The following is a 15,713-nucleotide window of genomic DNA, read 5'->3' as shown; positions in this document are numbered from 1 at the left end:
CAATATACAATATGATTTGATTTTGATAGCCATTTTCCCTTGGGAATGTGGTTTTTGAAGTGATTTTAAGATCTATTTTCCTCCAAAATGCAATTTTAGAATGATTTTCATAGCCATTCCCCCTGGAACATGATTGGGATAGTTTTGATTACTAGTTGGGCTGGTTTTGTTATGCAGACCTGGCAACCCTGACCAGGAGTCAGAAGTGCTGTTGACTCTTTTGAGTCTCACGCATTCCCATCAAAATATGGATGAACAGTATTTCAGATATGGAAAGAACATTGTTCCAGACTAAGGTAACTTTAATTACGTGAGGTCTGGGATCTCAATGTTTTAATGATATAATAGCTATTAATAACATGACATTGTCCTGCTAAGGAAATCAAGACCTTAACAGACACTGCCAGATGAAACGTTCAGCTGAGCCATTTAATTTCCCCTGGGGTTGCAATTATGGGATGGCAGAAAAACAGGCTAATCAGAATTGATTAAGGAAAAGCTTTCCAGGGATTTATTTTGAGATGTCTAAACGGAGTCAGACTTATTTTCACTAGGACTTGTCATGAAATCTAATTGGCCTGACCAGTGGGGGAGTAATAAGTACCACTAACAAGTAAAGAAGAGACACTTAGAGGTTCTGAGTGGCTACATCATCCCGGGTATGTTTTATCTTGAGGGAGCCTGTTTCATTAAATGATTTGCAAGCTGGGATACAGGCAGATATTACTGCCGTGTCATAAAAAGGCACTGGAGGGTGATACAATTATGTGCGTTTCCAGCAGCTTTGAAGATAAATGGGTAAAGATGGGTGATTTGATACACCCCAGTTCTTCAGGCCTGTGGAGAGAAGCTTGATGGACCTTCAGTTTGTCTTCTCATAACCTTGAAACCTTCAGAATATCCCAAAAGGGACTGAGAATGATAAATGATGAAATCACCAATGTTGTAAAATAATATAGTAGTTGTAATGGTCTATAATAATATAAACATCTAATTGTCACCTGTGTTGCAGTGGAAATTATTAGTTACCTTCTTCACAACAGATGGACACAAAATGGACCAAAAAGTTCATCATTTTGGAAACATTTTTTTAATGTTTACTAAGAGAGAGGAAATGTGCTACACCAAAAGTACTATATAAAGTAAATATGTACAGTATTGTGTTTATATGATGCCTTGGCAATAAGTCATAGTGTCCTGTGTTTAATATTATTAACGATGTAGTTTACAATTCGTACAATTCAATAAACTATTAACCACACAACTTTGAAATGAAAAGTTCCACTGCAATAAAATTGCAAGAATACAAAAAAAAAAAAAAATATATATATATATATATATATATATATATAAGTGGAAGAAAATGGTATTTCATAATTTATTTCCTAAAACGGTATTGCAAATGCACATTCGAATTTTAATAGCTTTTCTGTGTTAACTCATGTTTTTGCAAAACCTTGACAATGATTTTCCCTTTGGACTGTTTTGCTGCTGATGTTTTAATAAATGGCCAATTAGTACATCATTATCAAACCGTATTTTTTTCCTTCACATTTTAAATTCTTGATGTATATTTAGTTACTTTTCTTTAAACACATGGTAACTGACTGCTGTTTTAGTTTCCATGAATTAATTAATTCATTCATCCAGTATTTAATGATATTCAATCAAATAAATTGAAAGTGTGTTTTCATCTTTCACCATACCCCCAAATCTGTTTATGTAATGTCTGACTTATACTTAAGTACTGATAAGTACCAAATATATAAAGATCAAGGAATTCTATGATGGCAATGGTCCCAGAAACCTTTGGGTTGAAATATATGAGTTTTGTATTTATCCACCATCTGTGAGCACAATTCCCGTTCTGACAGAAATCAGTAAGGCTCAGTAATAAGCACATTGAGAGACTAATTACTATTTGGACAGATAACAGACACTGATTCTGAGCTCACAGAGAAATCTGATAAATCTTACATGATCCATGTAAACAAAGACCTGACCAGAAGATGGTGCTAACTTCAAAAGATCAGATATCAAACAGCTCACCCCTCAGGGTTTTCAGAAAAATGCATTTTTAACAGACACTATGTGTCACCATCTAAACAGCTGTTTTATTTGTAGTTTAGACTGATCCAGCAGGTGCCAGAACAAACGTATTAGTTTAATGAAAGCAATTCCACCCTAATTGACATCAGACACCTTCAGTTCTAGTTAGATTTAGATATGTAAGGCAAATGTAATGTGCACATTTGGTACCAATCATTAAAAAATCATTTATACTAATAAATGCACTGAATTTATGATTTATGCAGTAAATAAGAGACACTTAAAAAAAGTAAAGCTTTCAAAAGAAGGTTTCTGCAGTGATGCCATTAAAGAACCATTTTTGGTTCCTCAAAGAACACGGATCACTTCTTAAAAGATTTTTATATAATAATAATAATCTGAAGAACCTTCATCCAAAGAACCTTTTGTGCAATGGAAAAGTTTCCTTTAATGTTTATGGTTCTTCTTGGAATATATGGCAATAAAAATAAATAAATAAATAAAATAAAAATAAAAAAATCTGTATTTTTTAAGCGTGGGATAAAACATGTTCAAAAACAACACTGGTAAGTAATTTAAATTTGTCAGAACTACTGACAGTTTATAAAAAAACACTACACTATGACACACTCTCGCCTAACATCAGACTGCAACTTTAAAATAAAAACCTATAATAATGTTATAATTACCAAATCATAACGTAACAGACTTGGAACTTCAGAAATGCAGAAATATGAAATGTATTTATGTATGCATTTGCATATGTTAATTACAAAAAGAAGAAAAGAAAAACAGATTTTACAGCTGTGCTATTTAGTTCTGTATTTTTTTTTTACATTTTGTGACAATTCAATTTTGGGTGTAGATATTGGGTTCAATTGTGGGTGTTGATATTCCGTTTAAAATCATTCTATATTCTCAGCTCATTCTTAATTTAAGATATTGCCAACATTTGTGTTATATGTTTGATATGTTATTTTTGTACCTGACAGGCTGTCACATAAAATGAACCAGAGCCTTGAATCAGTGAGTGCCTTCATGCATTCATTCCCTGAGTCTGTACGTATTGTTTATAATACAAAAAATTAAAATTACTACTAAAACAGTTTAAGAAATTGAGAAATGGAATAAGAATGAAGCTCCACTGCATGTAGTGCTGTATATGTAAACACTGGAATATTTTTCATGAAAATAAACACACCTGACTCTGTCGTTTGATTTCAGTCTGGACGACGCTGATGACCGGAATCTGTAGCGTTGTGGCGATAAATTCCAACTTCACCAGTTCGTCCCTGTTTTGTGGGAACGCGATGATGGCAGAAACTCCTTGCACGATGACAGTGTGGCAGACACTTTGCAGGAACGACACGGGATCGGCACAGGCAGGTGTAGATGACGAGGAAAAGGAGAAAGCAGGTAATTCTCCAAGTCCTGCTTCCACGGCCATGACTATCTCAAGGGTGAGATTGTAGGGTAAAAGCCCCGTCACTCGATTGAGGGTCTCTGTAGCGAGTAAAACAGAGTCTCGAGGTAGAAACACAGCATCCGTACCCACTTGTTTGAGTGCGGTTTTACTTTTGGAGGCCTTGTGGGGGTTATTCGCTGAGCTTTTAGTCCTAATACCCCTCCAGGCTAGTTCGTGACCACTTTGGGTGATCGTGTCCCACTCTTCCCACGTTTCTCTGTCTGCATCCCAGTCCCGGTCTCTCCCTCTGAGGGAATCCTGCCTGAACACTCGAGGCTGAAGGTGCAGAGCTCCGACTCTCACCGTGTGTCCGATCCTCTTCAGAATCTGACATGGCTGTGGATGCGCCAGAGATGCTGGGGGAACAAGGATCATTATCAAAGCGCTTGGCGCAAATAAAGAGAACCACACCGACCTGCCCAGCGCACCCCAGATCCAAGAGCCCGGCATTACTCCAAACAAGCCTCGCTTAAGCTCTGGAAACGACGGGTTCCGCGTCCACCTGCGCGCCCGGTGGTTCCTGTACAACGCTGGATAGATGATGGATCACCGGTGAATCTCCTAGACGCAGCAAAGTTGCGCTCCTCTCCAACAGGCTTCTGAGGGATCGCCAGCAGTGCACATGTCCAACGCGGCTCAAAACACTCGTTGCTCATTTCAAAAGCGTTTATGGACAAAATATCCCCGGTGCGAAATAATCAAGAGGGTGTTTGTTTTTACGCGCTCTCCAAACAGGTGAAAAGGCAGCTACTGAAATGCAAAGTGACTGTAAAAACCCCAAAGCGCTTATATTCTCCAGATCAACGTAAATGAAGTCCAATGATGTGAAACAAATACATAGATGTTCGATCTTCTAGCTTTATTTTTGCATGCAAACCGGCATTCCATCGTGAATTTGATTTTAAAAAATCGTGACGGATCTCCAAAAATGTAGACAATTTACTCGCAAACTATGTCAAAACAGAAACCAGCTTTTAAATGGCTTATATTGCAGTTTAAACATGTTGCGCAACGAAATCGTTCCGATAAACTCCCAGAATGGCACTGGAATAGTGCAGATTATTGCACTGGCTGTGCTGTGCGTTTAACCCGTTCACTACTGCACTCACACCTTTGCTATACACAGACGTTGATGGATTTAGATACTACATTATTATTATTATTATTATTATTTTACCTAAAATATGGGTTAGCGGCATTTATTTATTTACTTTTATTCGCATATAATTTATATAATATACAACATTACATGACTGCTAACCTATGTGTGTGTGTGTGTGTATATATATATACACACAAACAACAATAACTTTATACTGAGATCAGTTTGATCCAGTTTGAGCACTTTTCACAATACAAATCAGATTTTAGTAGAATATCGCACCAGTGAGCAAACTAAAGGCAACAATGTGGCAAGGAAAGCAGATGTTGTTTATGCTCATCCTGGCAAAATATGTACTATCTCCAATTTTCCGTTGATAGCTTACAACACTTTATCTGTAGTCACTGCCAAAAGAAGTTACATACTGATTTGGATGGAAATAATTGTGATTGGCTAGGATGTCTAACCTCTGCCTCTCCCTTGAATCATCAGCAGTGCAGTAGTCCTATCAGTGACTTCCAGCAGGAGAGGCTGGATAAGAGGAGGGGCGTGACACCAGGACACTGCTGTCGGTGAGTGATGAACAAGAAAATCTGATGGCTGTTGTACCTCATCACCACTGCCATAAATCTCACCCATCATTCTTTTGCTGAGACTATGCAGCCAGAGCACCGGGTGTCCCTTGAGGTCCAGGTGTGTCATAGCTTAGACTGGATAAACAGATGACCTGATAACTTGACCTTCCAACTTGATCGCATTAGAATCGATAGGAGTTCATATGCAAAGTGTTCACAAAATGCACTTTTTAAAAGTGTAGTTTAAATGGACATGAAAGTGTCTCCCTTAATGTACACTTAATTAGTGACATTTTATTGAATATTATATTATCTTTAAATTTAGTTTAAATACACTTGAAGTACACAACAAGTGCACACTGAGTTCATTTGCAATTTTGCTTAATTCATTATATATTTAAAAATGCATTTTTGTACTGTTTAGTGCATGCCACACAACACCCAATGGTGCCCCCTCAAAAAAAAAAAAAAAAAGGCAAAAAAATATTGCGAATTTGGCCAAGTCTTATAACTGCTGCCAGCTTTCCTTGTGATAGACCTGTTATCCTGCAGTATGTTAAAGTCACCATGGAATCAAAATAGACAATTTAGATTATTTTATAAAATACTGCAGGGTTGTTTGTTTGTTTGGTCCCACTTTATATTAAGTGGCCTTAACTACTATGTACTTACACCAGAAAATTAGTACAATGTAATTACTGTGTTCAGATTATATTGCAAAACACTTTTGCTGCTATTGAGGTGGGATACGGGTAAGGTTAGGGACAGGTTTGGTGGTATGGGTGGGTTAAGGTGTGACTGTAAATGTAAATACAGAAATGAATTACAGATGTAATTACATGTAGGCATTTTTAGAATATAAGCACAATTAAAGAAAAAAAACAACAACAACAATGAGTGCATTGTACCAACTGATTAATTTAAATGTAAGTACACAGTAGTTAAAGTCACCTAATATAATGGGACCATTTTTTTTTTTTTTTTTTACAGTTCATGTGCACTCATAATTTTTAATCACAAAAACATGAACTTCTACTTTCCATTGACTTCTCTTCTCTTCTCTTCTCTTCTCTTCTCTTCTCTTCTCTTCTCTTCTCTTCTCTTCTCTCTTCCTGTAGCCTCCGTTCCAGCAGCCTGTCACTCACATGAGATCACAACAATTAGCAAACGGCAATGATTTAATCAATTGTGATGGACAAAATCAAGTACTACCCTTTTTTTCATCATTCAAGAAGCATAATTTGCCACATAGGGAAGAAAAGGCAGTCACCACGTCTGTTAATGGCAATAGATAGATAGATAGATCCACACCGAATGGTCTAATTTTACAATTGTAATATGTGGAAATTCTAATATTTAAAATTCCATTTTTAAAATTCAAACCGTAGTGTATGCGCTGGGGAACACAGGTTGTAGTGGTCAGCTTGCGCTATAATGCACTGAGGGCTTGTGTTCAGCTTCCTTTGGCAGTCTTTAGTTGTGCAGACTGAGGCTTTGGAGACTCGTGGCTGTCAGACGCCTGAGTTCCAACTCATCTAGTCTATAATCCAGCCCCGATCAAAAGCTTTTCCAACCTCATGGACACAGATCATCTCCTTTATTTGACATTTTTGTTAATGAAACTCCAAATTTCCAGTCTAAATCAAACGACTTGTCAGTCAGATAAATGGCAATGAAATGTAACTAAAGGCAGCATGACGTCTCTAAATCACTAATTATTATTGATTCAAAAACAAGTGTGGAATGAATGAATGACATCCTGGTAATTACCACAGCGTGAAATCTACCATATAGAGGGCATTAAACTCAGAGCTCAGACCGGCATCATGAAAGAGGTGGGCTTTCAGCGGCGACTCTTTGACCCTTCGTTGACAGGCCGCTGCAATAAATCTCATCTTCTCATTCCCCTCCTATCAGACTTAATTATAAGAGGGGACCCAAGCAGCAGGCATGACTGGTTGCATCATCAACTTCCAATGCCGTGCTGATGCTTAATGTAGGTCATGAGAAAATACTATTGTGACCTGTTTTTACAGCATAGGGGTTCTAAACTTGTGGATCACAGACAGGATTGAAAACAAAAAAACAAAAAACAAAAAAAAAACAATGCCAAAATAAATTACAACCACATTTCATGGGAAAACTATGACTCTGCCTGCATTTCTACACTGCCCTTTTCACACAATTTATGATTAAAGGAGCAGATTATCAATGAATAGAGGCAGTTTTTTCATTTTGAGCTCAAAACTATTTTACCCAACTTATGCTCATTAAAAATACACCCTTATGGTGACGTTTCTGCAGGACCAATATTAAGTACCTTATTGTACGTTTTACAACAGTTTCAAAGTGAAGTGTGTAGTGAGTGGTGCTAAAATGAGTGTTCAATACATGACCTTGGGCATGTTTTTATTACATTAGTAAAGGCATGTATTGTTGTGTTTTTATTACATCGTAATGTATTAAGGCTGTTCAGAATTCAAATGTCTGGGGAGTTAAACTCCTCATGAAATCAAAATGAAAGTTTTTTGGCTTTTAGTATGAATATGTTAACCTTAAGGTTATCTATAAGCTAGTGTGCTCCAAAATTTGCGTTTACAAGATACAAGCATTCAAAACTTACAGTATCTCACTTCCGCCAATATGAATCAACGATTTTGATGACATCACGCTGCACTTCAGCTTCTCATTAAACTTTCAGTCCAATCAAATGCTCTCTAGTGTCCAAAGCGCCCCGCCTCCTACACTATAAATAAACGACTGAGATCGGTCACTTGTTCACAGCGTTAGTATTTTCTGTATGGTGAATGGCATGCAATGCACAATGGAGGCGATAGGGAACGATTCAAACTGTGTAAATATGTTTTCAATTGGAGCAAATGAGGTCTGGGTTTTCACTGTGTCACGTGAACAGCGGCACGCACGGTCTGCTCCAGACTTTGGCTCCGGTTCAGAGACGCGATTGCATGGAGCGGATCATATGTGCGAATCTGCATATATTTAACATTTTTAAAACTACACAGCCTCAGCATGATGATGATCACTATTTTGTTTTAGTAAGAGTTACATATTCAATCTAGGGTGTAATTATTTAGACTGTGGCTGTCAAATGCGGCTTTACTGAGCTCAACGGCTCTGGTTAAGCAGATTTAAATGAAACGCTATTGGCTGTTTTAAAAAGGGGGTGGGGCTGCTCGATATGTCCCGCCCTGTTTTCCTGTTTCAGTTGAAATCACGTCACCACATAGAATAACGCTGCGTGTTTCAAGACACTTACGTGGATCTTTAATGCTCTAATTTTGTTGGAAAATAATGTACCCCCTACACCAAACCAACCTAAACCTTCCCGATAGTGTTAATGAATGCAAGAGTGATATAAAAAAACACTATCGCTGATGCAACCATACTATTTTAACTTCCTAATATGCAGGTTTGAGCTGTTTTGTCGAACCGTAGTTTCTTACTGGGTTCATACCGGAGCGCTCATAAGTGCTGTATTAGAAAACCCGTACATACGAAGCTATATTTGTGATGTTAACAGTCAAAAGTATCAGTTTTTAAAATCTCGGAGCATGTTAAAATTATTTTGAAGTTGTAACATAATATGCTGCAAGGAATTGTGCAAAATTTGGTTTTCTTAATCAAAACTGAAAATCTTACTTTGTATAAAAAAGAATAAAAGTCATCAGAGTTTTACTGCCTCTAGTGTTCATTTCTACAGAAAACTGGACTAATTTGTACGTATAGGTACTGCAGAAATGTAGGTAGCAGCACTTATTTCCAATGAGCCTGGGTAGCTTATGTATGGCTTTTCTGGCACAGTAAACTTGCTCGGTAGCTAACCTGGTACTGCGCTGCACTTGCAATAAAAATCACTCAGGTGTGAGTCCCACAAACATAAGTCAAAGTATTCCACAAAAATAGCTCACAGGCTGGTATAAGAAAACTAATACAGCATAATTGCTTCAGCAAAAGTTTATATATTTATTTATTTTTTATCACAATGTTTGGGTTTATTATTTTATCTCAGTTAGGTTTATTGTCGAGTACATTGTAAGTGGTATGTTAATTTCACTTGTGATGAAGCCTCAACGTTTCAACACCATCCACTGGACATTTCATTTCTGAACTGCCACGAAATTGCCAAACATGTAATTTAATGCCAGACACTGAACATTTTGCTCTGAAACTGCCTACATGCACCGCAATACCATTTTGCAACCATTTGTTTTTCCATGACACTGTGCAGTTTACAGTTTTTCTGAAATGCTAAAACACATTTTTTTGAAACCAACACTCATTTTCTCAAAACCTTAAACACAAATCCAAATGTTCAAACTAAATTCAGTGAACCCCTGACTCTTCTGGCAAAATCAAACAATCGCTTCAAAACCTTTTCACCTGTACTCAAAATCAAACAAAGCTTATTAAATCATATGCACTATAGATCATTCATTAGACACTACATCAAAAAATGGAAAACACAGTGTCCGGTGCATGTAGTTACAAAAAAAGAATGTTTACTGTATATAGTAACTATTTAGAAATAATAATAATAAAAAAGATGCATAAACATACACACTGAAAAAACATACACACACTCAAAAGAAATCACACCTAAGTTTAGTGAACACACCAAAGAAAAAAAAAAAAGGAAAAATACACACACATATGTATATATATGTATGTGTGTGTGTGTGTGTGTGTGTGCATGTATACATATATATCTATATATGTATATCTATCTATCAATCTGTATATGAAGTATGAGTTCAGATGCAAAACCAGCTAAAAGCCATCTCAGTCAAAAATGAGATAATGATACTGAGTGAATGCTCTCAATACATAATTTCCATTAAATAATTTTACGTACATTTTTAAATACAGTTTTTCTGAAATGCTAAAACACATTTTTTAAAACCATCACTCATTTTCTCAAAACCTTGAACACAATTCAAAATGTTCAAACTAAATTCACTGAACCCCTGACTCTTCTGGCAAATTCAAACAATCACTTCAAAACCATTTCACCTGTACTCAAAATTAAACAAAGCTTTCAAATCACACACACATTAGTCATAATCATTCATTAGACACTACATCAAAAAATGGAGAACAGTGTCCAGTGCATGTAGTTACAAAAAAAAAGAAAGAAAAAAGAATGCTCCCCTTCAGGAAGTTGAGCTGCGTCTGAAAACGCTAGGGGAACGCCTCCAGCGTGACCACGCTCAGATACACGTGTGCATACAGTCCAATGGAGAAGCGAGACTTCTGCCAAGGCAGGGCAGCGGCTGTGATCGTGGGGATCGCATATAGATCTACGGACAGGTTAGAGATGGGTCCGCCCTATCTCTGCCTTTCTCCCTAGATCTAGCGCTCTCTTTCTGGGTTCAGAAGCCTGTGCTGCGGTCCTTCCCCCTTTGAATGAGAGCTTGCGGTGAAGCGGGCTGCATCAGCTCTCGAGGGAGTTGACGGCCCGCGCTCTTGCTGCTCATGCTCGCTCTCGGAAGGTTCTCTTCGAGTAGGGAGCCTTCGAGAGCTTCCCCGTGGCTAAGGTCCCACTTTGCCGAGGCAGATCTGCGGCCGTGGGGATCGCAGCATAGATCTGTGAACAGGTTAGAGACGGGTCCGCCCTCTCTCTGCCTTTCTCCTTAGATCTAGCGCTCTCTCTCGGGGGAACACACCCGGCTGTGTTCATTCATAAATGTGTTCATTCAAAAAAAAAAAAAAAAACTACGTGCATTTTGAATGTTTAGCTCTTCTCCCATTGTCATTTAATTCTGAGGAATTAAATTTACTGCACTCTCACCCTGTACTTTCGCTAAGTGTGTGGATGCTGCTGTGGCTTAGCTGTTGCTCCCAGGGCATCTGCATACTGATCCTTATTGACATTTTTGTCGGTATTAGCTCATTCTGAGCATGGGCGGTTCGGCATCGAGATGTCGTTCTCACTCATATGAAAGAACTGGCGTTGTGACTGAATGCAGAGAAAAGTTACGGGGAGCCACTTATCTAGGCGTGGTGTGGGATTGACCACTATGCAGGCATGTCTTTTTCCTGCTCGGATCGAGTCATCCTCGCGGCAGTCAAGAGAGTGAAAGTAGGCACTCACTGTGAAGCAGTTTCATAACTGCTGGGTCTGATGGCAGCTGTGTCCAACATAATACCTTTTGGCCTGCTGTACATGAGACCCCTGCAGTGGTGTCTCAAGACCAAGGGAGTCTGTCTGAGGGGAAACCTGCTTTGCATGATCAAGGTCACGCGGCGATGCCTACGTGCCTTGGACATGTGGAGGAGACCTTGGTTCTTGTCTCAGGGCCCGGTGCTGGTAGCTCCTTGTCACCGCGTAATGCTAGCGACGGACGCGTCCCTCACCGGTTGGGGAGTGGTCATGAGTGGCCACCCCGCCCGCAGTCTGTGGAGCGGTCACCATCCAGCTTGGCACTTCAGCTGCCTGGAGATGCTGGCCATGTTTCAGGTACTGAAACACTTTCACCCGGACCTGTGAGGCAGTACGTATAAGGAGAATCCTGACTCCTATGGTCCAGGACCTCTGAGGGCAGGCCCTTCTGGGGAAGGGCATGGTCCACCGCATTCTTCGGTGCCCGTCTCTCCTCAGTGTCCTCGGGAGATCAGCCTGCCAACCCTGCTGGTTCTCCAGGGCGCAGCGGTCTCCAGCTAGCCCACACCTCAGTCGTCCGCCCGGAAACGTAGCGGAGCTAGGGAGCTCGCCACCCCTGCGGGGGTCTCTACAGCAGCTAGTTTGGCCGTCTCCTGCCGGTCATCCGTTACAGGACACCGAACTAGCAGCTCAAACAACACCAGAGGCCAGCCTCGAGAGACTGGTTCCCTTAGTAGATTATTTGGCAGCGTGAAAACTACTGCCAAATGTGTCTGCATGGGTCCTGCGTACTGTAGAGCGAGGTTATCGCATCCAATTCGGCGCTCCGCCACCGCCTATCCCACTGTGGTGAGCCCCGAGCAGGGTCTGGTAATGGAACAGGAAGTAGGAACTCTGTTGAGGAAGGATGCCATCGAGGTGGTCCCTCCTCAAGACAGGGAATCCGGGTTCTACAGCCGGTACTTCATTGTTCCGAAGAAGGATGGGGGCCTGTGTCCCATTTTAGATCTGAGACTACTGAATCGTTCAGGTATGCGGTTGAAGTTCAAAATGCTGACTGTCAATCAAGTGGTGTCACAAATCAGGTCCGAGGACTGGTTTGTGACGATAGATCTAAAAAATGCTTACTTCCACGTCTCCATTCTTCCTCAACACAGGAAGTTCCTGAGGTTTGCTTTCAGGGGCGAAGCATACCAATATCGGGTTCTTCCGTTCGGCCTAGCACTCTCCCCCCCGCACTTTCACGAAGTGTGTGGATGCTGCTTTGGCTCCGCTGCGACTCCGGGGCATCCGCATACTCAATTACATCAACGATTGGTTGATTCTGGCTCAATCGGAGCACATGGTGGTTCAACATCGAGATGCCAAGAAGAGTGTGCTGTCTCCATTACAGAGAACCACTTATCTAGGCATGGTGTGGGATTCGACCATGATGCAGGCACGTTTGTCACCTGCTCGGATCGAGTCGATCCTCACTGCAGTCATGAGAGTGAAAGAAGGCCAGTCACTCACTGTAAAGCAGTTCCAGCGACTGCTGGGTCTGATGGCAGCTGCGTCCAACGTGATACCTTTTGGCCTGCTGTACATGAGACCCCTACAGTGTTGGCTCAGGACCAAGGGGTTCTCCCCGAGGGGAAACCCGTTCTGCATGATCAAGGTCACGCGGCGATGCCTACGTGCCTTAGACATGTGGAAGAAGCCTTGGTTCCTGTCTCAGAGCCCGGTGTTAGGAGCTCCTTGTCGCCGCGTAACGCTAGCGACGGATGCGTCTCTCACCGGTTGGGGTGCGGTCGTGAGTGGCCACCCCGCCCGCGGTCTGTGGAGTGGTCGCCATCTCACTTGGCATATCAACTGCCCGGAGATGCTGGCCGTGTTTTGAGCGTTGAAACACTTTCTCCCGGACCTAATAGGCCGCCATGTGTTGGTCCGCACCGACAACACAGCGGTGGTCTATTACATCAACCACCAGGGAGGTCTGCGTTCGCGCCCCTTATACAAGCTGGTGCACCAGATCCTTGTGTGGTCCCAGGACAAACTCCACTCGCTGAGAGCAGTTCATATTCCTGGGCGTCTCAATATGGGAGCAGACATCCTGTCGAGGCAGGGGCCGAGGCCTGGGGAATGGATGCTTCACCCCGAGGTGGTGAAGCAAATTTGTAGAGTGTTTGGCCAGGCTCAGGTGGACCTCTTCGCGACTCAGGAGAATGCGCAATGTCCGCAGGACCCAGTTAACTGCCCACTTGGTACAGTGCTGGAGTTTCTGCAGGATCGGTTCTCTGCAGGGTTAGCCCACTCCATCCTAAGGTCTACGTGGCGGCTATTTCGGCCTACCACGCCCTTCTGGGTGGCCCCTCAGTGGGTAGAAACCCCCTGGTTACAGGTTTCCTCCACGGTGCGCTGAGGCTGAGGCCTCTGACCAGGTGTAGCTTTGCTGTGTGGGGATTTGGTTGCTATTCCATAACTTTGAATCCTCTGTCCCCCCCCCTCTATTTGGGGGTCAAGGCTCACTCCTCTCGAAGTATGGCCTTCTCGTCAGGAGTACTCTCTCTGACAATTCAACGCTGTGGGTTGTTCCATGCCACTCACTTTCATGAGATTCTCGGTCTCATTTATGCCACACTGGGCTCCTCTTTTCTCTCGTCCTAGCTGTGCTCAGTGATACACACTAGGCAGGGATTTGAAAGTCTGGCGGCGTGGGCATATCGTTCCCCTAGCGTTTTCGGAAGCAGCTCGAGTTCCCGAAGGGGAATGTCCCAGGTTACGTATGTAACCATAGTTCCCTGAGGGAACGAGACACTGCGTCTCGAGCCATACTTCCGGCATTCCTGCAGCGCTTGCTTCTCTATTTAGAAGCTGCCGGCTGCACACACCGCACGTGCTTTTAAGCTTCCTGGTCTCTACATCACCCCGCCTGTGATGTCTCCCTTCTCCATTGGACTGTATGCACACGTGTTTCAGAGCGTGGTCACACTGGAGGCGTTCCCCTAGCGTTTTCGGTCTCGTTCCCTCGGGGAACTATGGTTACATACGTAACCTGGGATGTTTACTTATCTATCTATCATCTCTCTCTCTCTCTCTCTCTCTCTCTCTATATGTGTGTGTGTGTATGCGTATATATATAATATATATATATATACACACATACACACACACACACACACACACACACATATATATATATATATATATATATATATATATATGGCTTATATTTTGTATATTTAAATATTTCAAAACAAGTGTGAAGAATTTTGAATTATTGTGTGTAAACGATGACAGCCATGCTGCAGTTGTACTTAACTTCTGCTTTCTTGTGTTTAGGGTTTTGCATCACAAGTTCATCACAGAGCAAATTGTGTCTTAGTGAGTGAGAATGTGTCACTGCATGACATCTGCAAACAGTGTCTAAACTGCCTAAACTTGTTTAAGGTTTTGCAGAAATAGTGATTTATTTGACAAATTGGTTTAGGCTATTGGGAATTTGGTTTCGAGAATGGGCTTTAGTGTTTTAGCAAATATGAAAAACTGTAATTAACCTGCATTTGCAGTGGCTCCTCTTGTGGACGAGCACCATATTTCAACAAAATATGTCAGGTTGCACAGAAATATAGTCAGAGTCATGTATTTAATAATTGTTAACTTGCATGATAAACAGGTTTTTGGTTTTCTATTGCTTATGTCCTGAAGTCCTGGAGCAAAACAGAACAACAGCAGTAGAGTATTGATTATATTGGACATTGATGCTTAGTATCATGAAATAAAATATGTATGACCAAGATGAGGACACAGGAGAATTCCATCAAGACTCTTCATTTCATCTTCTTTCAAACTGGAAAAACGTTGTACCACAAATCACACATATAATACACTGTGCTGTTCTGGAAGTCTCATCTAAGCTGGGGAGAAAAAAAAAAAAAAAAGAAAGAAAAGGAAAAGGAACACGGCTACAGCTCTACAAGAAATAAAAGCCAGGCCAAGTAAATGTTCAGGTATTGATGTATCTGTCTGGGTATAAGTGTAAGGTTGGCTAACAGGCTTGGCACATCTAAGAACTACTGTATAAAACTAAAGGAGAACATTTGCAGAGAGGGTTTGCCTGTGGATATTAGAGCATCTGAATGTGTGTCTGTTTTTATATGTCGACTGAAAACGCACTTGTAAAGACGTGCTTTTAATATTTTGTGTTGCCATTTTTGTATTTTGGGTTTAATCGTTTTGGCTTCTACATATATTTTGTATAACTGTTCATGTATGTATTTTCAATGATTGTGTTTTTTATCTGTGACCCTGGAACACAAAACCAGTCATAAGGTTCAACTGTTTTTATTTATTTTTTTTATTTAAATTTATACATCATCTGAAAGCAGAATAAATATGCTTTCCATTGATGTGGTTTGTTAG

The 15,713-nt window shown here is 40.9% G+C and overlaps 1 protein-coding gene across 1 annotated transcript in view; it reads right to left on the bottom strand.

Annotated features, from left to right (window-relative positions):
• The window catches only part of grin3a (glutamate receptor, ionotropic, N-methyl-D-aspartate 3A), a 28,151-nt gene extending 24,018 nt beyond the window's left edge, over positions 1-4,133 (bottom strand). Inside the window, exon 1 of the mRNA XM_051121020.1 lies at positions 3,251-4,133. Within this exon, the coding sequence (XP_050976977.1) occupies positions 3,251-3,964 (714 nt within the window). The 5' untranslated portion in view covers positions 3,965-4,133. The remainder of the gene's footprint in view (positions 1-3,250) is intronic.
• Positions 4,134-15,713: the final 11,580 nt, after the last annotated feature.

The sequence above is a fragment of the Labeo rohita genome, chromosome 10, assembly GCF_022985175.1.
Source record: "Labeo rohita strain BAU-BD-2019 chromosome 10, IGBB_LRoh.1.0, whole genome shotgun sequence".
Classification (NCBI taxonomy): domain Eukaryota; kingdom Metazoa; phylum Chordata; class Actinopteri; order Cypriniformes; family Cyprinidae; genus Labeo; species Labeo rohita.
Note: the sequence above shows the minus strand (reverse complement) of the source record. Positions and strands in the feature narration are given on the sequence as shown.